This window comes from Pan paniscus, chromosome 5, assembly GCF_029289425.2.
Source record: "Pan paniscus chromosome 5, NHGRI_mPanPan1-v2.0_pri, whole genome shotgun sequence".
In the NCBI taxonomy this organism is placed as follows: domain Eukaryota; kingdom Metazoa; phylum Chordata; class Mammalia; order Primates; family Hominidae; genus Pan; species Pan paniscus.
Window position 1 is genome coordinate 64,174,556 of NC_073254.2, and position 24,819 is coordinate 64,199,374.

General features: G+C 34.9%; 1 protein-coding gene across 6 annotated transcripts; it reads right to left on the reverse strand.

The window, feature by feature from the left end:
- Window positions 1–1,651: 1,651 nt before the first annotated feature.
- CRISP2 (cysteine rich secretory protein 2) lies at window positions 1,652–23,364 on the reverse strand. Of its 6 annotated transcripts, none has more exons than XM_008958663.5 (10): window positions 23,208–23,364; window positions 22,226–22,329; window positions 21,010–21,046; window positions 18,862–18,936; window positions 9,969–10,085; window positions 9,105–9,192; window positions 7,666–7,811; window positions 7,160–7,257; window positions 5,130–5,218; window positions 1,653–2,194 (listed from the first exon to the last, which is right to left on the reverse strand). In XM_008958663.5, the coding sequence occupies exons 4-10, from the start codon at window positions 18,925–18,927 to the stop codon at window positions 2,067–2,069; spliced, it is 732 nt and encodes a 243-aa protein (XP_008956911.1). In that variant the 5' UTR covers window positions 18,928–18,936; window positions 21,010–21,046; window positions 22,226–22,329; window positions 23,208–23,364; the 3' UTR covers window positions 1,653–2,066. The 6 variants fall into 6 exon arrangements, with proteins under 6 accessions (XP_003833227.1, XP_008956911.1, XP_003833225.1 ...); XM_003833177.6 differs by having other exon boundaries at window positions 23,202–23,364; XM_003833176.4 differs by having other exon boundaries at window positions 23,228–23,308.
- Between the last annotated feature and the right edge of the window lie 1,455 nt (window positions 23,365–24,819).

Here is a 24,819-nt window from a genome sequence, read left to right on the forward strand (position 1 = left end):
TTTTCGTTGGTTAAAAAGGTATATATCAAAATCGTCATTAACATTTTGAAAAATTAAATAACTACACAGTATCTAAGAATTTACTATTATTATTATAGAATGAAGGTAAGCTTAGTGATACAAATTCAATTATATAAGACAAAACATACATTACTAAAACAACTGTTCAGTTTAGTGGGAGAAAAAGTGTTTTGAGTGTAACTCTTAATTAGCAATTAAATTTTAAAGATTCTGGTATAGAGGGTTTTTTTTTTTTTTTAACCAGTCACTAGAGTTAGATAAATTTTAAGAATGCTATGAGAATAGCAAAGATTTTCCTACTACCTGAAAGCATTTATAAAGGTTATTTTTTAGTCACTTCTGTTAAGGACCAGATCATATCTTCCACCCACAAAGCTAACTCTAATCTTAAAATTTTAAAGAAAACTCTGTATTTAAAACCTTTCAAATGCCACCTCAATAACGGAGTGCTTCATACGAGAACCACTCAGTGGAATATTCTGTTTGCTTCTCTCTCGCGTTGTCACTCTACCTCAGTGCTCTTGCAGTTACAAAAATAAATATTCCTTTTCTCTCCTAAAATAGGCTTAAATATTTTAAAACATAGTTTGTAAGACACTTGAATTATTAAGATTAGGATGAAGAAATGCTAATCTTGTCAAAAAATCAATTTCCAAAGAAATTCGTGGGGAGCTATATATACAATGAATATATTCTATAATAGGCAATTTATCTTCTAGACACAGTTTAATTTTGATTTATTCTTGTAATTTGTTTCAAGTCTGTATCAGGGTATATTTTCCTTTTACTACATTGCTGATACATTTACTAAATGTTTGTTTAAAATTTTTTCATCTATGCTCATGATAGCGATAGATCTCTCTATATATATTTTTTCCGTTGAAATGTCTTTAGTTTTAGTACTAAGATAATACTATCTTAAAGACTGAATTAAGAAGTATTTTCTCCCATGTAATTTTCTGGAAGAAACTGTAAAATTGCCATTAATTATTCTTTTAAGTATTTGACAGAATTATGTGGTGAAACCATTTGGGGGCCTAGAAATTTCCCTTTTGGAAGCTTTAAGATTATTAATTCAATTTCCTTAATGGTTATAGGATGATTCAGATAATCTGTTTAATTCTGGAGGCATTAGTAGCTCATGCTATTTCACCATCTGTCTAGCCAGATCTACTTTCTGGTTTTCAATAATCTTTCCACTTTTAAAAAAAGTTTTAGTATATGTTTTCTCATCTATAAGATGGGCTTACTTTACCCTGTCGTTACCAACCTAATATTGATTATTCCACTTGTTTGTTTTCTTGGAAGGCTGTATTTGTATATTTGGTTAAATTATGTCCTCTTTTCATTGGCTTTAAAAAAAATCAACTAAACCAGTAGGGAGATCAAAATATCAAAAAGGAGAAAGCAAGTAAGAGTAGAACTGATTTATTTTTTGTTAAAATTTAACTTTATAGACAACTATTTTGAAAATGTTGCTGTTTTATCATTTATCTCAGATGAATCTAGCTGGAGTTAATTATGAATGGTATAAAATATTGCATAAGAATCATATCATATGGTTGCTTAGAAAAGTTCTTTGTTCGAAAAGCTGATTACTTTTGTTTAAAAGAAAGGTCATTAAGACAACGGCAGATGTAAAGCTTTGAATTTATTGTTTATGCAAGTAAAAACTCAGGTAGTAGGAATGGCAATGATGTTACAGTCTTCTTCTTTAGCATGTTTCAGGAAATACGTAATGCACCATTTTGATCCAAAGTCCTAGTGACCTAAATCCTATGGTTATACAGTTTTCAAAATCCTCAACCTGATTCAGTTCGTTATAAAGCACTAAATTTATGTCAGAGTTCACAGTTGTCATCATCTACTATGCTACTTTTGTAAATCATTGCCTGAAAGTGATTTCTGTGATGATCTGGGGGAGAAGATGCATTGCTCTTTGAAATCAAATTTGTCACTAACATACACACAATTTCCCCTGGTATGTGTCAATTAAATGATGCAGCCCTTATCCATGCAGTCTTGCACAATGCTCACTAGGCAAATCAGTAAATTTTGTTCTCACATAGGCAAGTAGCCTTGCACTTTTCCTTGAGTAACTCATGTTCACAGCCAGCTGTATTCTTCAAGGAATCACAGTTACTTAGGAGATCTTGATACTGGCAACTATTGGCTGTAACAAAAACAGATTAGTTAACTCATTATCGTTTTCCTCAGTAAGAGCAAAACCATACATTCAAAGTGTGTGGGGAGGGGGTAGGAGGGAACAAACAAGTTAGCATCGCTTACACTATAATGGGTCTTTCATGTCTTTATGGCTGCATAGTATTCCATGGTGTATATGTGCCACATTTTCTTAATCCAGTCTATCTGGATCCAGGGACATATGAGGTGTCTTAGTTGAGCTCACTGATAAATCCATCACTCTTTAAATTCCACATTTAGTGATATGTTTCTAAAATAAATTGACCTATTTTTCCCCCTCAGCAAGCAGAATAATATGAATGTAATTAAATCTTTCTATGCCTGCACAGCCAAATATGGGAGCCATTAGCCACACAGAGGTATTTAAATTTAAATTAAAATTTTGGTTTCTTAATCTTGTTAGCCACATTTCAAGTGTTCAAAGTGTGATTAGTAGCACATGTTGATAGAGACTCTTTCCATCATATCATAATATTGGGCAGCATGGCATTACACTCCAGTGCTTTTTTTGAGTAAATAATCTTTATGGGTGGATAAAAGTGTAAAACAAGGACAATACGCCCTTTTCCTTTTGATGTTTCTACTTGGATGTTCCCTAGGGACCTCAAACTCAATAAAATTCAAATTAAACTCCTTGTATTAGCTAAAAGACTGACAATTCTCAGCAGTGATCTCCCTGCACCACCCACAATCTAAGGGAAATGAAGAAAGTTCATTCTTTTTCCTTCTCTTTTTCATATAGCCTGTCTTCAAGCTCACTGATTCTTCTGTTTAATGAATTCTGCTGTTGAGACCATCTAATGTTTTTTTCTGTTTATTTATCGTATTTTTCAGCTTCAGGATTTCTGTTTTTCTAAATGTCAATCTATTTTTCAAATTTCTCTGATAAATTTCTAAATTGTTTCTCTGTGTTTTATTGAAGTTTGTTGGGCTTCCTCCAAACAGCTATTTTGAATTCTGTACCCTAAAGATTATACATTTCCATCTTTCGAGGGCTGGTCACTGGTGCTTTACTTAGTTCTCTTGATGAGGTCATATTTTCCTGAATGTTCTTGAAACTTGTGGATTACTATCTCAATATCTAGGCACTAAAGAATTAATTATCCTAGTCTTTGCAGTCTGGGCTTGTTTGTACCTGTTTTTCTTCAGAAGGCCTTCCAAGAATTTAAGGGAGCGAATAACTCTCCTAAGATGGCAGTTATTTCATTATTAGATGATGTTCTAAACCCAGGTTTGCTGCAAACTTGGTTATGAGAAGGGTGACATGGACAATTCCCTGGATGCCACAGCTGGCACTGTGCCTTGATGCATCTGAAGCCCATGGACTCTCAGACCAGGACAGAACCAGGGCTTGCCCAAGGCCAGCAGCTGTTATGACTTTCCAGCTACTACAATTCATTTGGGGTCTGAGGCCATTTTAGTTGACCAGTAGTACTGGGACTTGAGTCTGTCCCACTGGGGCAGTGGATTCCTTTTTGGTGCTATGGTGGGTCTAGAGGCCCACCAATCTGGATACCAATCTGCATACCAATCTGGATTTAGGAGCTGTGGGTTTCTTACTGGTGTGTGTTTTGTTGTGGCAGGCTCAGTACTAAATCCAAGGCAGAGTACCCCACACACTTCCTTCTCTTTCCCCCAAGTGGACAGTGTCTCTCTCCCCTCTGTGTTACCTAGGGTTTATGAGAGGGGTGATGCAGGCAATCCCATGGACACAGCAGCTGATACCAGCTGATACCATGACAGATGAATTCCAGACTTGTTAGCAAATAGCATTCAGCAAAATGTGTAAGTATTCAACTATTTTTTTCTTTTTTTTTTTTTTGAGACAGTCTCGCTCTGTTGCCCAGGCTGGAGTGCAGTGGCCGATCTCGGCTCACTGCAATCTCCGCCTCCTGGGTTCAAGCGATTCTCCTGCCTCAGCCTCCTGAGTAGCTGGGACTACAGGCATCCACTACCACACCTGGCTCATTTTTGTAATTTTAGTAGAGATGGAGTTTCACCGTATTGGCCAGGTTGGTCTCGAACTCCTGACCTTGTGATCCGCCCACCTCTGCCTGATTTATAGCTTTGGTATCATTAATATTCTGAAATATAGCTATATAACTGAGTCAGAAAAAATGCTTAGTAAAGGTGAATGCATTGAAGAGGTAAAAATTTCAGTGATTGTGTCAACTTTATCATTCATAATAGTTTTAATAAAAGTATCCCAACTACAGAAAGCCAGCAGCTATTTTTACTTCCATTCATGGAAATTTATTAAATGAGATATATGGTATTTATTTCATTTTCTCCTTTTGCAAAAATATGTGCACAGGTTCTATGAGCCAATATTGTATATAGATTGAGTTTTGTCATAAAAATGTACACAAAACAATTATGAAATTATAGGGCAAGTAATCATTTATTAAGGCAAACACTATGATCCTAATTATACTATAAAAAAGAAGTGAGGAAATCAGCATGACAAACACATTAGCACAAATAAACAGTAATATTTGGCGTGCCTGTCTAGACTGAGCCATAATGTGGTCTCACACTTTAGATTTATACATTTTGATTCCTTTAAAATACCACTTTTGGTATAGTGATATGAACTTTGAGAATTGAACTATTTACCAAAATGGTATATGGTTAATATTAAATGGCTCTGAAGAGCCACAAAAACACATTGATGATAAATATTCCATTATGTTACATACGGCAATATGCTTTTCATTACAAATAATATGTAGCTCCTGCAGTGTGTAAAATGTTTGTTTAAGCATACTTTGTTGAATAATTTTGGGTTTTTTCACCAATACATTATTTCAATTCATTACGTTAGGAGATTTGTTAAATTATATAAAGAAAAGAAAATATCAATTCTATAATAAATAATAGCAAGCTAATCACTTCAAACTTACTGCATAGTCCTTTGTCACAGTCATCAGGGCAACTGGCACAAGGTGTTCCTTGTTGGTAAGGGGTATTCTTTCTATTCATATTATTACCACTGAAATTTGAAATACATGTCAAATATTTTTCACTTTACTGTTTATACTCTAAGGGCAGTATCAGTCATCAAATATACATAAATAGTTATTCAGTGTTTTTAGTATGTTAACAAAACTGAAAAATTACAATTCCCAATGTATATTTCAGATAACAATCCAAATTAAGAAAATGCTTCACACATGGACATATCTTCTTGACCATAATTTAACAGGCTGGGTAACTAAATTTGATGACAAGAGTCTGAAATTTTGAGAGTATATTCAGTGTGGCAACACTATCTTTATCTCCCATTATATTTAGTCAAATTACTAAGGCAGTGTACCCCAAGGTGCCAATTAGGGGTAAAACATCCTGTAGAGGGAAAGGAGAAGATCCTAGGAGTAGCAGGTTGTGGCAGGAAATGAATATGCAATGTTAAAATATCATTTTCCATTTGAAAAATGGAAAAAAACTCCATGGTATCTCTAACAGAAACTATGAAAAATATAGCTCCAGAGTATTTTTTTCTTCCAGATGGAGGTTGCGATTTTTCAGTAGTTAGTGGTGTGTGTGTTTGTAGGAGTGTGCTTAGGAAGGTTTGTGAGCTTCTAGAGGTGGCATGTATGAGATTTTTACATTTACCAAAATGGAATATTAGTTTTTGTTATCCCAGAACTTAAAGTAAAAAAAAAAGAAAAAAAGATTAAAGAAAAGTTTTGATAAATACTGATATCCAGGATATAATAGTTTTGCAATGACTAACCATAGGATAATGATGATCATTATTCTATTGGCCATTAAATTCATTTAAAATTACGTGGGAGTCCAAATCTCAATAGACCAAGTGGGGTAAGGACCCAAGGAAGTGCAGCTGAATCTCAGTCTCTTTGCCTAGAATATAGCTGTGTGTGTATGAGCTCTTGGAAAATTGTGAAACAGATATAAAAGGATTTTAAAAGTTCTAGTTCCCTTGGCTTCCCTCATGATCTATTCCAACTGTCACTTCTGACACCTGGCTGCTGATGCTTCCCTCTGAGGGCCAGTAAGTGAGTTTGGATACATTCTCCCAGGGCCTTTCAATTCTCTCTACTTGAATCCTAATAGATACTTGAAAGAAAATGACTTTGGAGGTTATACTTCTCAAACTGGAATCCTACATCATCTTCGCTATCTACAGTCTCGAAACAAATCCTGTAGTTGTGCCCCCCACCGCAGCCTCCAGTGGTAAAGAATTTCAAACATTAAATTTGATATTGTGAATATCTCCTTAAAATATCCATAGGATTTATTGTGGATAACTCTAAACATATTGTTTAATGAAGAAGCATGTTTACTGCTACAAATCAAACCTTACAAGATGGTTAAAGAGCTTTCTGTGAACAATTCTGAGAATCAGAGACTTAAGATGTTATCTTTTCTGTATTCTGAAATCAAGATGTCCTGAAAAGCCATTGAAATCCAAATGAATGAATCATTTGTAATGGTAATTGTGTGTGTGTGTGTGTGTGTGTGTGTGTGTGTGTGTGTGTTTTACATAAGCAGAAGTAGGAATATTTGAGCAGAAAGGGCCAAAATCACAATCCATCTTCCATTTGCAATCTCACCAGCACCCTAAAGCATCTATACTCCTAGAGTATGAAATTAGCAAGATGTGATGATACCAATTCTAGAGAAATACATATTACACATGCTCACAGAGTAACCCTAAGCTGAGGGAAGGCCAATTGAAAGAAAAGACATTATTCTGTTAATGAGGAATGAGAGCTTCAGTTTTTATACCTGAAAGTGAGAAGTTGTTCTCTGAGAAGTTGAAAGTGTCTCAACCTTAAAAAACATTTCCAAACATTTATCCCCTCCCTTTTATTGAGATATGTTTTCATTCTGGTTTAAGATATGAGAATTATTAAAAAATAAATTGCAGATAGAATTATTGCCATTAAACTCTAAACAGTCTACTTACGCAGGACAATATTGGCAAACATAGTAGTATTTTAGACTATCTTGATTGGGACAGTAGGCAATTCCACAGCCTACCTGGTAAGTCGAGTACCAAACAAGCTGCAAATTAACAATGGAATAAATATATAAAAGTACATTAGAGAAGATGAAAAATATTAAAAAAGTAGCAAATATAAAACTGAAAAATGTTAGTTTTAGTTTATAGACATATACAATAAAAATATTTAAATTATTGAACCAAAGTCATAAACTTTAAAAATATTTAATTTTCATGTACATTCATCACTTTAAAATTTATAATGTAGGAACAATACAGAGTCTGCTTTCCTACTAAGAGTTTGGCTGACCATGGACAAAAATGACAGCTCTACAACAGCCAAATGCCAAGACTGTATTCTACCCACTCGGACTGTTCTCCTAAATTGAACATTACAGTGGTCATAATTTGGAGAAGCTTTCCTCTATTAGAACATCTGTGACATAGGTATTTTCATGCATTCTTCTTACCTGAGTATAATGTCCAACAACTGCATTGGGACTCTTTGGTCCTACACCATAGACAAAATCTAGGCTCTCGTCATACCAGCTTTGGATTGCAGAAGACCAGGAAGTAGGGTCACTTGACATATAGAGATTCTCACCACATCTTGTACCTAAGGGGCAGATCATTCATGAGCAAGGTAATAAACATGCAATGGTAAAAGAAATTGACTACACAAACAGAAAGATGTTGCCTTTCAAACCCAGGGTCCAGCAGATGCTAACTGTTGATTAATACATAAAGGAGTGCCTCAGTTCCTTATCAGCTATAAAGCTGATTAGAACACTTAACTGCCTGACACACTGAGGTTGGCCTGACCACATAAAACTTTGAGTAGGTTAACACTCTGCTCCTTAAAAATGCCCTTGCATGCTAAATTTTCCACATGTGTATGCCTTGAGTGTTCCCAGCTGTATATGGTAAGCTTGCTAAAGGCAGTGACCAACTCTTATATTCTGTTTTCTGCTCTAGTAACCCTCAACAGAGATTTTTCAAATATAGGACCCCAAATAAATGTATAAGACTTTGTGTGAAATCTGAAAAAAAGACTTTATAGGCTGTCTTTAAGAGTCCCAATCAAGAGAAAACTGACACCAGGAAGGATAACAGTTTTCAAAATTTATGGGTTTTCTCTTAACCAGGAAATCAGATATCACAAGCTGAAATCCTTGTGAGTTTGTCAAGAAGTGCCTTACAGCCCAGAAACACTTCATAAATTATTTGGGCATTTACTAGTTTTTATAATCCTTGATATGTCTTTTTAAAACTTGAATATAGTATTCTGTGCATTGTAGGTATCCAGTCCACACAAAATACTTGCTAGCCTGATATTAAAAATTAATATATTAATATATTCAAAAATATTCATTTTTATAGAAATTTTGAATATGATAAATTTAAATCCACTTTATCCACTTTTATCCACTTTAGAGCAAAACTTAGGAATAATTCATCATAAGTTCAATATATTTTATGGATAAAAATAGATTTCAAAACATCAGACAGCTACATAAATTAACAAAAAGGGCAGTGGGTTAGAAATCAGAAAGCTTGGTTAAAAATTTCTAGTATGACACTGTTTCAGATTATGTTCTTGGGTAAGTCACTTTTCTTTCAAATTCTGGCTTTCTAATCTTTAAACTTACAAAAAGAAAGATGATATAAAATCTGCTGTACTCATGAGCTGGTTGCAAGAAGCAAAATTATTTGCATAATGTACACAATAAAAAAACACAAAATTGTTCTTATTGTAAATACCCCTCTGTATACAGATACTTTGACTTCAAAAAGACAGCAGTATAAGTAACATTTATTTTCAAAGTCTTCTTATTATAGAGCATCCTACAATGCTCTATTATTATTTTATTCATTTATTTATTCAACAAATATTTACTAATTTACATACTGGTTTTGCGGTCCTCTGGATCACTATGTTGTAAAGTGCACTTGTTTGCCCACCTTTGGGCATTCGTTGTTACCTCTCTGCTCCATTCCTAAACGTCACAAGAAAACAAAATACACTTAATGATTCAGCAACAATGAAACATACACTTTATAATCTGATTTGTAAATACTTTAAAATTTCTGTAGATGTATTCTCTAATACTACTGTTATTAAAATGTTTTTAAGTGTTTTTATCTCTTCTGGTGCCAGTTTACACATGATGGGTAGTCCATAGGTAATATACCTAAAAAGCAAAATAAGACAATAATATGTGATTATTTATGATAGCAAAGCAGCCATACCTAGGATATTTATTAATGATGCTAGTCTAAATATTGATAAGCATGTGAAATATTCTAATTATATTTTAATAGTAATAAGATGGCCAACGTTATTTCCAATTCCATTTGTTTTCATATGTAGGCCATTGCTTTCATATCGGAGATACCAGTCTTTCAGGGACTGTGCCCTGGGAAGTGGGCTTTAACTCACAACAGCTGACACATATCCTGAAGGAAGGGGGATTTCTTGATTGTAAACCAGAAAAGAGAATTAACAAAAAGTGTAATGGCTTAACACTGAATGCCTGAATATTTGACTTCCAATTCTGCCTTCCAAATTTAAAAACGCTGTATAATTGAGTTTTTTAAACCAGTTTTAAAACAAAAACAAGAATACAATCCTCTCCATAGAATGGTTCAAATAAAATAACAAAACAGAGACACAACTTTGTAAACCACAAAGTTCTTTAGAGATGCCAGTGGCCAGCCGTCGGCTCCTTTCACAGCTGGTTCACACCCATCTCCTTACAGCACTGCCTCTTACCATCTTTAGCATGTTACTGGCAGGTGGAGAGACTGCTTTCCTTAGTTCATTGTGTTTATTTACAATCTCCCTTTGCACTTGCAACTGGGTGGTTAACAAAGCAGTAAAAGCGGGATCCTAAAAGAAAATAAAATTGGAATTATTATTTAACAATGTTGTAAATTTCATATAATAGTGAATAAATTAATTCAAGAGAACAAAGGTCACTTTAAAAAGTGAAAAATATTTAGTTATCATGTACATATATTAAATACTAAAGTTATTTAAATAATAAAAGCCAGTATTAGTTGTTAAGCATTGCCACTAAATCTGAGTTGAAGATATAACTTTTAAATAGTAAAGTAGTAGACTGAAACATTTAAATAGGAAAGTAGTAGATTAAAGCTTTGGGAATTGTGACTAACTCATGACATGACAAACTAAAAACCCCTCTGAGGCCACAAATGCCGATTTCTGGTTTCAAGGGAACTTTTCAAAAAATAGTTTTGGGGGAACAGGTGGTAAATGGTTGCATGAATAAGTTCTTTACTGGTGATTCCTGAGATTTTGGTGCACCCATCACCCCAGCAGTGTACACTGTATCCAACGTGTAGTCTTTTATCCCACGCCACCCTCCCACCATTTCTCCCAAGTCCCCAAAGTCAATTGTATCATTCTTATGACTGTGCATCCTCATAGCTTAGCTCTCACTTATTAGTGAGGACATATGATGTTTGGTTTTTCCATTTCTGAGTTACGTCACTTGGAATAATGGTCTCCAACTCCATCCAGGTTGCTGCAAATGCCATTATTTCATTTCTTTTTATGGCTGAGCAGTATTACGTGTGTGTGTGTGTATATATATATACACATATATATATACACACACACACACGGTATATATAGATGGCTTTTATGGCTGAGCAGTATTACATGTGTGTATGTATATATATGTACACACACACACGGTATATATATATAATGTATACTTATATAATGTATATATATACACGGTATATATAATGTATACATCATATATGTACACATCATATATGTATACATCATATATGTATACATATATGATGTATACAACATATATGTATACATTACATGATGTATACGTTATATATGTATACGTTATATATGTATACATTATATATGTATACGTTATATATGTATACATTATATATGTATACGTTATATATGTATACATTATATATGTATACGTTATATATGTATACATTAACATAATGTATACGTTATATATGTATACATTAACATAATGTATACGTTATATATGTATACATTAACATAATGTATACGTTATATATGTATACATTAACATAATGTATACGTTATATATGTATACATTAACATAATGTATACGTTATATATGTATACATTAACATAATGTATACGTTATATATGTATACATTAACATAATGTATACGTTATATATGTATACATTAACATAATGTATATTATTTATTTATTATAAATAATTAATATAATGTATACATTATATGTGTATACATTAATATAATGTATACATTATATGTGTATACATTAATATAATGTATACATTATATGTGTATACATTAATATAATGTATACATTATATGTGTATACATTAATATAATGTATACATTATATGTGTATACATTAATATAATGTATACTATGTGTACATTATATTAATGTATACACATATAATGTATACATTATATTAATGTATACATTAATATAATGTATACATTATATATACATTAATATAATGTATACATTATATATACATTAATATAATGTATACATTATATATACATTAATATAATGTATACATTATATATACATTAATATAATGTATACATTATATATACATTAATATAATATTAATGTATACATTAATATAATGTATACATTATATATACATTAATATAATATTAATGTATACATTAATATAATGTATACATATAAGATTTTCTTTATCCACTCATTGATTAATGGGCATTCGGGCTGCTTCTACATTTTTGCAATTGTGAATTGTACTGCTATAAACATGCATGTGCAAGTGTCTTTTTTTCATATAATGACTTCTTTTCCTCTGAGTAGACACTCAGTAGTGAAATTGCTGGATCAAATGGTAGATTTACATTTAGTTCTTTAAGGAATTTCCATACTGTTTTCCATAGTGCTTGTAATAGCTTACATTCCCACCAGCAGTATAAAAGTGTTCCCTTTTCCACATCCACACTGGTATCTATTTTTTTTTAATTAAATTATGGCCTTTCTTTTAGGAATAAGGTGTTAGCCTCATTGTGGTTTCGATTTGCATTTCCCTGATAATTAATAATGTTGAGCAGCTTTTCATATGTTGGTCAGCCATTTTTCTATTTTATTTTGAGAATTGTCTACTCATGCCCTTAGCCCACTTTTTGATGGGATTTTTTTTTCTGATTTGTTTTAGTTCCTTGTAGATTCTGGATATTAGTCCTTAGTTGGATAACTAGTTTGTGAAGATTTTCTCCCATTCTGTGGGTTTTATGTTTACTCTGCTGATTATTTGTTTTGCTGTGAGGAAGCTTTTTAGTTTAATGAAGTCCCATTTTTTATCTTTGTTTTTGTTGCATTTGCTTTTGGGTTCTTGGTCATAAGACATTTGCCTTGGTCTTAGACATTTGCCTAAGCCAATGTCTAAAAGAGTTTTTCTGATGTTATCTTCTAGAGTTTACATGGCTTTGTCTCAGATTTAAGTATTTGATCCATCTTGAGTTGATTTTTGTATAAGGTGAGAGATAAAGATTCAGTTTCATTCTTCTATGTGGATCTTGCCAATTATCCCACCACCATTTGTTGAATAAGGTGTCCTTTTCCCACTTTATGTTTTTGTTTGCTTTGTTGAAGGTCAGTTGGCTGTAAGTATTTGGCCTTATTTCTGAGTTCTCTATTCTGTTCCATTGGTCTATGTGCCTATTTTTATACCAATACCATGCTGTTTTGGTGACTATAGCCATGTAGTATAGTTTAAAGTGGGGTTATGCGATGCTTCCAGACTTGTTCTTTTTGTTTTGTTTTGCTTTGGCTATGCAGGCTTTTTTTTGGCTCCATATCAATTTTAGAATTGTATTTTCTATTTCTGTGAAAAATGATGATGGTATTTTGATGGGAATTGCATTAAATTTGTAGATTGCTTTTGGCAGTATGGTCATTCTTACAATGTTGATTTTATCCATCCATAAGCATGGGATGTGTTTCCATTTGTTTGTGTCATTTATAATTTCTTTCAGCAGTGTTCTGCAGTTTTCTTGTGGAGGTCTTTCACCTCCTTGGTTAGGTATACTCCAAAGTATTTTTATTGTTTTTTCAGCTGTTGTAAAAGGTACTGAGTTCTTGATTTAATTCTCATCTTGGTTGCTGTTGGTGTATAGCAGTACTACTGATTTGTGTACATTGATGGCTAAAGATAGGACCACAATCCGTTCTGGCTTATAGGATTTCTGCAGATAAATCTGTAGTTAATCTGATAGGTTTTCCTTTATAGGTTACCTGATGCTTTTGCCTCACAGCTCGTAATATTCTTTTCTTGATCTTGACTTCAGATAACCTGATGACTATGTACCCAGGTCATAATCTTTTTGTGATTAATTTCCCAGGTGTTCTTTGAGCTTCTTTTATTTGAATGTGTTCGTCTCTAGAGAGGCCAGGAAAGTTTTCCTCAATTATTCCCTCAAATAAGTTTTCCAAACTTTTAGATGTCTCTTCTTCCCCAGGAACATCAATTATTCTTAGCTTTGGTGATTTAATGTAATCCCAAACTTCTTGGAGGCTTTGTTCATTTTCTTTTTATCATTTTTTTGTCTTTGTTAGAATGGGTTAATTCAAAAGCCATATCTTCAAGCTCTGAAATTCTTTCTTCTACTTGTTACATTTTATTGTTGAAACTTTCCAGTATTTTTTGCATTTCTCTAAGTGTGTCTCATTTCCAGGAGTTGTAATTGTTTTTTATTTGTGATATTTATTTTTCTGGAAATTTTTTCATTCAAACTTGTATTACTTTTTAAATTTTTTTGAGTTGGTTTTCACCTTTCTCTGGTTCCTCCTTGAGAAGCTTAATAATTAACCTTCTGAATTCTTTTTCCAGCAATTCAGAGATTTCTTCTTGGTTTCAATCCATTTATGGTGAGCTAGTGTGCTCTTTTGGGGATATTATAGAACATTGTTTTGTCATATTACCAGAATTTTTTTTCTGGTTCCTTCTCATCAGGTAGACTATGTCCAAGGAAGGATCTGGGGCTCAAGGGCTGCTGTTCAGGTTCTTTTGCCTTGAACCCTTGATGTGGTACTCTCCCCCTTCTCCTAGAGATAGGGCTTCCTGAGAGCCAGAGTGCAGTGATTGTTATTGCTCTTCGGGGTCTAGTGACCCAGCAGAGCTACTGGGCTCCAGGCTGGTACTGGAGAGTGCCTGCAAAGAGTCCTGTGATGTGATCCATCTTCAGGTATCTCAGCCATAGATACTGGCACCAGCTCCAGTGGAGGTAGCAGGGGAGTGAAGTGGACTCTGTGAGAGTCCCTGGCTGTAGTTTTGTTTAGTGCACTGGTTTTCTTGAATGTTGGTTATGCTAATAGTGAAGTTGTCATGTGGACAGTCTCAGGACCTCTGGTTAGCCAGGATGTTACAGGCAGTGGAATTAACTGCTGTTTTGTCTTTCCTTGGAGTAGAGTTGTTCTGTTATGAGTTGCTGTAACAGCTCGAGTTGGTTTCAAGACAGCGTAAGCTGTGGTAGTATGGGGGGATACAAGTTTGCCCTAAGGTCACCTGGATAAGTATTCAGGTTTTTCAGGTGATGGGTAGGGCTATAGAGCTCCCAAGAGTTTATGTCTTTTGTCTTTGGCTACCAGGTTGGGTAGAGAAAGACCATCATGTGTGGGCAGGATTAGGCATATCTGAACTCTGACTCTCCTTGGTGGGGGCTTACTGCAGCCACTGTGCAAGATGGGGGTGTGGTTCTCAGGCCAACGGAGTTATGTTCCAAGGGGGCTATGGCTGCCTCTGCTGCTTCATAGAGGTCACCAGGGAAGTGGTGGAAAGCCAGCAGTGACAGGCTTCACTAAGCTCCTAGTCAGCCAGCAAGGCCAGTCTCACCCCTGCTGTGCTCCCTCAACGGCCAATAGAGCTGAATTTATATCCAGGCTTCTGTTGTGCAAGGCTGAGATCTTGGTTCAGGCTACAAGCCTCCCCAAGGAGAGAGTAAGCAGGGCTTTCAGGCCTTTCCCCACTTCCCACCTACTGCAGCTTCTGTACTCATATCTGTACTTCCCATTCACAATCCCAGATCTGCCCAGAAAAATTTGCACTTGGTCAAAATTATTACAAAGTTCAGCTGGAAGTCTCCTCCCTGTGGCCCTTCTCTAATTCCACTGGCTTTCCTCTTTGAGGATCTCTGTGAGATAAAGTCAGAAATGGCTTCCCTGGGCTTCTGTGGGGACTGGGAGTGCCTACAGTGCTCTTCTCACTGCTTCTTCTTTTTTATTTTGCATGGCTCTCTAAATTCATTTCAGCCTTAAGTAAGGTTAAATCCTTCTCCCATGATCTGGATTTTCAGCTTCCTCAGTGAGGGTGTGTGTTTAGAGGCAGATTTTCTTCCCTCACGCTTTGGGCCCTCATAGTGTTTCAGCTATCTCACAGAGTTTGTAGCGGCAAGCCACTTCTTTCAAATGGTCTGTGAATTCTTTCGGTTTTCCTGCCATGCTCCTGCAGTGGTTCTTGGCACAAAAGTTCATGATGTGAATCTCCACATATTGTTCTGTTTATCCAAGTGGCAACTGCAAGTTAGTCCTGCCTCCTATCTGCCATTTCCCCCAGCAAGGGAACTTTTAATATGATTTGTATAGACATATGAATAATAATATTTTATAACTACAAGCATACAAATTTAAAACCTTGAGATATATTCATTCACATTTGATCAGGCTGCAAGGTAGGGTAAAGCTGGAGCCCATGATTCATCCTAAATTTTATGGGGCAGTTTTCCTTGACATGGTATCTGCCTTTAAGGAAAAATGTTTAGGCCCAGTTGAAGTGCATGTCTGCATTCAGTACTATAGTGAAACCATTATACCTATTATGTAGCAAATTTTATGGGTTGCTTAAAAGATAACTTTGTAATACTAAAAAAATATTTAAAGCAATTTGGAGGGATCAAATCTATCTAATGAATGGACTATTGCTGACTTTGTTCCTTTTAGTAACAGAAACATATCTGATAAGGTATTAAATTGGGTGCTAATATGTTTGGTTTATCTTTGTGGTTGTATATTTGTCTGTGTGTATGGTATGGGGCCTGCTAAGCCTGGAGGTGGAATAGGATGTGAAAATTTCTGGGTAAAGGTCCAAGCATTTGATGACCTAAATTTACACAAGAATATGATGTTATATAGGCAAGATTTTGAAGTATAAGTCTGAAAGGAACAGGGCTCCTCATGGATTTTTTCTGACACCTTGCAATAAGTTATCCTCCTCTCCTCCCATACTGAGTTCGTTTAAGTCTCTCAAAATACTTACACCATTGGTCTGAGCATGTTATTGCCATTATCTACAATACATACATTTCTCTTTCCTGTTTTTATGTTCCTAAGAACAGGGACTGATCGTGGACGCCATTGTACCAATAAATATGGCAAACTTACTGACTCATAAGTTAGAAAGGATGTGCATATAAAATATCAGTAAAGGCAGATTTCTAAATCACATCAAAGCATAAAATAACATCCCTGGATATTTTCTCTTGACCTAAAAAAATCTGGTTTTTGTGGTTTCATCTCAAAACACATAAAAAGTTAATTTCTAAGTTATTTCCTGCTTCTTACATCTTTTTTGCTTTGTAGATAAAAATTGTACTGAAAAAGAGATGTATTTTTAAATGTGTTAATAAAGTTATTACATGGCCAGAAATATTAAACATATCGAGAATAAAATAAATATGGTATCTATCCTTAAAGAGTTTATATTGAATAGGTGACGTGACATAAGTAAAAATTACAATACACATGATAACAAAACTGATCTTAACGATCTACAAGATAGAGAGGAAGGAGGGATCAATTCTTCTTTGAAGTCAGAGAAAGCTTCATAAAATGTGATTCTGGGGTTCTGAAAGATGAACAGAGTTTTCTAGGCATCTTGAAAACATCAGAAAATCATACTGGGCAGAGTGTTTATAGAGCATCTGATTTCAAACATTTAATGGTGCCAAAGACAAAATGACATCTCACTTTTTAATAATTTTATAAATGAAGAACAGGAGATGAGCTGAGATGTTAAAGGGGATTGGAAACAGGTATGAAAGAAAATCTTTCAGGGAAAGAAATGAAAAGAACAGCAAATTATTTGAATGAGGCCCTAGGTGATGAATGAATTATCTGCACATTGATAATTTAATTACAGTAATACAATGACTATATTTCTGAATGCCAAATGAAGTTTGAACTGAGTGTCAGAGTCCTCCAGTCTGAAAAGTCCTAGCGAGTCTAATGTGCACAGAGTTAATGGAAGATACGACAAGAAACAGCAATGCCAAAGCTGTTTCAGAGGGTTCCTGGTCAGGAGATACACACTGCATGTGAGCACTGCACATTTTATCATTGAAGATTGCTGACCATATTATGGGGTCAATTCAACAAAGTAGCATATTAGAAATAACTCTAGGACCTGAATCCAAAATCCTCTTGGCCCTTCACATACTAACTCTATTATCACTACTAAACAAAGCACTAAGGCTTTTAGAGTTAGGGTTTTTGTTTTCTTAATTAAAAATATAAGTCTAATTATTCTTATACCCTAACTATAAAAATTAAATGTGTTAATATAGTGGAGAAGTTGTGCTAATTTAATATTATATAAGTATATTGTTAATTTTGTATAGGGATCTCATTAAAAAGAAATAAAATTAAGGAAATCAGAAAATAGATTGGAGCAAGAAGACTATCATCAGCTTTCTAACCCCATAGACCAGTGTTTACTAGAAAAATAATTTAAACATGATATGCAATTTTAATTTTTAAGTGATATTAATTTAAATAATACATTTTATTTGTAATGAGTTAGGTGGTAGACTCCAAAAAGACATGTCCATATCCTAATGCTCAGAAACTGTGAATGTGTTCTTATTTGGAAAAAGTCTTTGCAGATGTAATTAAGTTAAGGATCTCAGGATGAGATTAGCTTTGATTATCCAGTTGCCTCTGAATGTAATGACAAGTGCCTTTATGAGACATACAGAGAGGAGAAGATAATGTAAAGATGGAGGCAGAGATTGGAGTGATGCAGCCACAAGCCAAGGAATGCCAAGCAGTGGCAGAAACCACCAGAAGGTGTGGAAAGGCATGGAACAGGTCCCTCTTAGATCCTCCAGAGGGAGCTCAGCCCAGGAGATAATTTGATTTTAGATTTCTGGCCTCCATAACTGTGAGAGAATACGTTTTTGTTGTTATAAGCCACTTAGCTTGTGGTAATTTGTTGCAACCACCCTAAGAACCTAATATATTATTTAACGGAATATCCAAAATATTATCATTTCATCATGGATGCAATATTAAAAAAATGAGATATTTTCTTCTTTCTTTGTTCTAAATGTTTGAAATCTAGTGAGTTTCTTACTATCAGAGTACATCTTGCCTGTTCAAACCTCATTTCAAGTGTTCAGTAGTCACATGTGACCGGTGGCTAGCATACACATGCAGAACACATACAGCATAACCTTGGCCTTTCATCTCAATAATTGTGTTAAGTGCTCTGAGAACTGTGAACCAGTGGAAACTCTGACATACCAAACTCTTTTACCCACCTTTACTTTCAAAATAGCCTGCCATACCACAAAGTTGCTGGATAGCTCTGAAAATATTTTCCATTTTAACCTTACCTTTCCTTCTGCAGGTAAAGATGGAAGCAGCACAGTAACCAGAAACAACACCGGTAGTAAAGCCATTGCTGGAAACTAAGTCAAGAAAAACAAAGGTCTGCATTGAAATAAGTAGTTTAAAAACTTCTAAGAGGGGAAATACCAATATAATGATCTCGATTATCTCAAAGGAACTGTGATTCCCAGATTCATTAACATTGGAACAAAAGAATAGTTGCTCTATGGTACCAGTAGAATCATAATGAGGCCAACCTTGTCTTTGATAGTGACAATAAAGAAAAAGCTGAAGAACTCTACTGATGCCCTTGAGGTACATCTATAAAAGAGAGAGACATACTCCCTTCTTTCTGCCTACTTCTGCTACCCTTACGCCATCAAAAAGAAAATAGATTCCTTAATAGTTAATTATAGTACTGACATTCATTCTTCATCTCAATTTTTGGAGGAAAGTTTATTTTCAATATGTACCGTCTCTCAATTGGCTATTCTATATGAAAAGTAAAACGGTTTGTCCTTTTATTTATACCAGACTCTAATTAAGATGACAAGGTTGTGATTACACAGATATGGTTGTGCAAATACTTTATTAGCTGTTATTTCCCTAATGGAGTAACTAGAAGTTATGTTTATTTTCTTCCTTATACTTGTGAATATTTTCAAATTTCTCTGTATACAAAAAATACAATTAACGCATTGAAAATATAGCTTATTCAAGTTTACTCAATCCATTATTTGGTAAGAAGATTGTTTCGTATTTTCATTATCTCCTAAAAAGACACTCAGCATTTTGTTACCCATGTTGTCCTTTCTCAATATGTCAAAAAGTCTCATGTCCTTCAGATGAAACAACAAGACCACTTAGTTTTGGAAACACTCACCTTTCTGTCATTAGTCATATAAATTGTTTAATTTGTAAATTAAAGTTATGCTGCCTAGATTTGTTTCTTGTGTGTGAGACTGGCACTCCCAAATTCTTGGAGAGAAAGAAAATTCCAAACAATTTATCTGTGATGCTTCTCAGGCTTCACTTACTGTAAATAGTGTATCATTGATACTTGTTCCATCCATTGCCTTTATGCTCAATTATGTGCAAAAAAGGGATGGGGGATGAACAATTATTGATGGTTCGTGGAAAATGATATACAATTTCACTCCCATACCTTACTGGGTATTACTATTTATATTGTATGGATGATGTAATTAAGGCTTAAGACAGTTAATTAACCTATGCCAATGCTATGTTCTTAGGTAATGTCAGAAATTAGTCTTCATCCAATTATGACTTCGAAGTCAATGACTTTGAAAGAGACATTGACTCATTGAAAGAGACACAGTTTTAATTGGGAAAAGGCAGACATTGTTGCAGCACAATGGAGACCCTTTATTTTTACTTTAATAATTCCCTTATTAATACATAACTGTATATGTTAATAGTAAAATCATTAATATGCCAGCTTATACAATATACTTAAACAGCCATACTTTTCCATTTTCCTATTAAAGGTAGTTCTAGTATAATTGTTTAAAGTCACAAACATGAGAATTAATTCCATTACTTATTTTTAGGATAAAATGTAAAAAATTTTTACATATCAAATTATTTTTGTGTGTGTGTAATATTGCTTTAATTTACCTTCTTAACTATAAAAGAATAAAATTAACTTGAGGTCATTCTCAATACAAATTTATTAAAGTTTTGAAAATCATGGATAGGCCAGGCACAGTGGCTCATTCCTATAATCCTAACATTTTGGGAGACTGAGGTGAAAGCACATAACTTGAGCCCAGGAGTTCAAGATCAGCCTGGAAAGCACAGTGAGACCTCATCTCTACTAAAAACAAACAAACAAACAAAAACAAAACATAATTAGCTGGGCATGGTGGCAAGTGCCTGTAGTCCCAGCTACTCAGGAGGCTGAGGTGGGATGATCATTTGAGCCTAGGAGTTTGAGGCAGCAGTGAACTATGATCACAGCACTGCATTCCAGCCTGGGTGACAGAAAGAGACCCTGTCTCTAAAAAAAACAAACAAACATAAAACAAAAAAATAAAATCACGGGCAAACTCATTAATCATTTTACCCTTGACAACATAAAAATGATTGGCATGATAAAATATTCACATTAAAATCAATGATTTAACACTTACTATTGGTTTTCTGAGCAGGATGAAATATCTGCTTTATCTTTAGAAAGAAAGAAGGGGGAAGGTTTAGAGCAGCTATATATTACACATATTCCGGTTTTGTCAAACTCTGGTTTTGTTAAATAAATCTAAGTCAACAAAGTTCTGAAATAGTATTTTTCATACCAGTAACCTTAAACTTCATTGCCAGTTGTCTGATAATGCTTTTGACATTATTTGCTTCCCACATAGTTTTTAACATGAGTAAGTAAATCATGCCCTCCCTTTCTAATCAGTTCTCCCTTCTCCTTAGGCACACGATAATCTGGATGTGGCCTTTTTGGACTAGTATTTCTATACTGACAACCCAAGACAGGTTAACTACTGTGAAGGTTACCAGGATTCTGCCTTATAGCTGAACTCTCATAGTTCAGCTGTCTATGATTTTTACTTTCTAATTATCAACTACCTGTAGCTTATTGGTTACGGGTGCATTCTTTGGAAACCATCAGGTCTGGGAAATCTATGCCAAGCTTCAGTGTTTTTCTTATGTAAAATGTAGATTTTTATATCACAGGTTTTTGCTTTGAAGACTGGAAGGGACAATGTATGTAACACCTCTAATACAATAAACACATTATGCACATAATACAAATAAACAGAAATTATTCATGTTTTTATTATCTTTTGCAATGCCTGCTAGTTTGTTGAGCTCATAAGAGCTTTCTGTAAACATATGCTGTTTGATTGAATTGCTAATTACTAAGTGTTTAAGAGACATGTGTTTCCTTCCAGGTGTTATAGGAAAATATAATCAGTATAATCTAATTCGAGATTCACATGTTCAAGGCCTGGTTCTATTAGAGACCTTCTGGCTAACTTTAGGAAAATGCTCTAACATCTGGGCTGTTGTATCCTCATCAGCTCATTGAAAGCCATACACAGGAGCCTGAAGAGTTTTGTATAGCTCAATCACCCAGTGTATGCATCTGATGAGCCAGAATTCTATAATAGGCCATGATGCCATACTCTCCTCTTTGCTGCTCTTCTCTCTCATGACCTCAACCATCTAACCTATAATCATCTTCATTGAGTCAATGAAAGCAATGTCACTGTTGGTGAAAGTATATTCAAGGAAAAATATTTTTTTCTATTCCATATATTACATTTTATTCCTTTAAACCCATATTGATATATAGTTGAAAAGTTGGCTACCATTTTTTTTTTCTTTGCTACTTACTAATGGTGAAGTACTGTGCTCTTTCTTGCAGGTGTTTTAAGATCAGGATGACATGGTTTTCCTAGAGTGTCTTTAGGAGGGCCATGGTGTATAATTTTATAACCCTAGAACAAGGAAACAAAATATTTAAAATAAAGATGTGAAGAATACCCTTATAGATGGTATCTATAATCTTTGTCACAAACTTAAATTTTGACTCAATTGTTTAGTATTGTTTCTAATAATTTACTGTATTTATTTGATTTCAGCGTTAAGACCATATTGTCCTTCTGAGGTCAGATTGTATTTCAACGTCCTGATATTTCCTTCAAACACTAACAAAAAAGTGGACTTCTTGAAGTTCAGTAACTACTAGTTGGCTAACTTGCTTGGAAAATTGCAACCTGTTTTCAAGACTCCCAACCCCTTATCTAGGACTTCAACCCATTCTTTAAAAGATCATTTCCATAAGCAGTGTCCCACATGGTAAGTATTAACTACGTGGATTTGGGGGTAACAGCTTTGTCTCTTCATTTTTTTTTTTTTAATTCTGGAAGCCAATAGATGATATAAAGTCCAGCAGAGTCAATGACCCCAACTCTAATTGTTATTACAGTTTCTAATAACTGTACATTCAAAACATCAATTAGAAACTAAGAGTCTTAATTTGACTTCGTAAAAAGCAGATTGAGAAATGACTTCAGGCTTCTACTATGATTCAGTGGGTCTTATGTACTTAGAATGATTTCTCTTTGAAGGTAGGTAAAGAGTTTCAATAGACTAAACATAGAGAAGCATGTTGAAAGTTACGGTAGGTCGGTGCTAAGCAACAAAATTGAACTCTCAGTCTGCCCGGCATTAGCTATGTGCCCTCCAGATGCCGGAAGAGGAGCGAAGGAGGATCAGAAGCCCCCTCACCTCAACGATGGTTCTCTCCCCTGTGCTTCACCCCACCTCCCCGTCCCTAGCCATTTCTAGTCTCCAATCCGGGTCTTACATTTACCCTGGCTCCAGAGCACAGACCTTCCTGCAGTTGGGCCGGAGCGTTGCCGGCTGCGGCGCGCCCCTCTCACCGCGATTGTGCACTTGCCAGGCGCCACGTGTGGGCGACGTCACTGGGCTTTATGCTTTCATCGCCGCTATATGCCTACGTGAGCTGCTCTCCTCCCATCGCCTCCCCGCCCCTACTACGGAGAAAATCTTGCACGTTTTCCCTTGTGAAAAGCAGAGTTCTCTTTTTCTCATTACCACCAGTTGATGAGGAAAGAAAATGTCTGTTCGCATACCTGCGCCGTACTAGGAGGAGGAGGGAGGTCATATAAGGATTCGGGTTGCCCAGGGGGTGGCTTGAAAAAGGAGGCGTTCGCATTCAAACAAGAATGCCTGAATTAATGTAGTTCAATTTAAAGAGCTAATTAGGAGTCCACAGGTGCTTAAGTTTGCAGTGCGCTGCCAGTGTCATGCCAACGACGCACTCCAGTTACACAGGTTGTCAGTTTCAGGCTCTCTCATAAACACTTCATGTTCTTGCCCCTCTTCCCCCGTTGGCAACAGTTTTATGGTGAGAAAATTCACGAAGAGTAACAGGAACAACTCTTATGAAAATACGCAGAATTCCTGACCCAAGGCTACTGGCTGCAAGTTTAGCATACGTATCAAGCATGGGTTAAAGACATGTTGCCTCTCTCAGAAGGCGGATGAGTAATAGATGCATTTTCTTCTATTCACAGTTGTTTTCAAAGTGAAAAGGAGTGAATTCGCTTATGACCTAGAGGAAGAGACATGGGTCAAAAGATGTCAAACCAAGGATTAATATCCATCATACCTTGGTTCTCTGTAAGCCATGCAACAAGAGGCTTGAGATTTCACCAACTCTGGAGACTCACTTGGGCACAACTGAAACTGTAACAAACTTGGTGCTCAGTGCCATTTTCCTTTGGCAGTGTTACAAGGTAATTTCAAGGGATCAGCACACAGACATTGTTTTAGTTTTCTTTTGCTGCTTATTTCAGTTCATGCAGCACTGACTAAAAATTTTGGAATTTAGACTGCTTAACGCTTATATCTACATCCAATATCAAAATTCATTACTGACAGTTTGCCTTCTAAATATTTATGAAATCTAGTCCTCAATCTGTCTCTCACTTCTATATTCATGTTTTCACCATATCTTGCTTAAGTTATTAATTGGACATTTCAAATACCTATATGCACAAAATCTCTGCCTACCTATTTGTTCTTTCTTTCTAGTGCCAAACAATTCATTCTCAGCACTATAATAGTCTATCATTTACTATGAATATCTTATTTTTCATTTTTGGAGAAGAGTCATTCCTGTAATTATTACTTGTTCCCATATTCACATTGATGATATCGGAATGAGAGCAACTTGAGCGCTGTGGTGCCAGATATTGTTGGTGAACCTGAATTTCAGAAATTGGCTATGTCTGTCTTGATTATTGCTGTATCTCCAAAACTAACACAATACCAAATATAGGTGGTAGTTTGTAAATATTTGTTAAGTGAGTAAATATTGACCCGACATAGATTCTTAGAAAATACAGAAAAAAGGACATAAAATCTCTTTCTTCTAAGACTCATAGTACTATGAGAGA

Bases quoted from the DNA above. Each gene is read 5' to 3' on its own strand.
- CRISP2 (XM_003833179.6), bottom strand. From the start codon at position 18,927: ATGGCTTTACTACCGGTGTTGTTTCTGGTTACTGTGCTGCTTCCATCT. The intron at 10,086-18,861 runs GTAAGGTTAAAA...ATTTTCTTTTAG, and splicing joins CTTTACCTGCAGAAGGAAAG to GATCCCGCTTTTACTGCTTT. The intron at 5,219-7,159 runs GTAAGTAGACTG...TTCAAATTTCAG, and splicing joins GTTTGCCAATATTGTCCTGC to TGGTAATAATATGAATAGAA.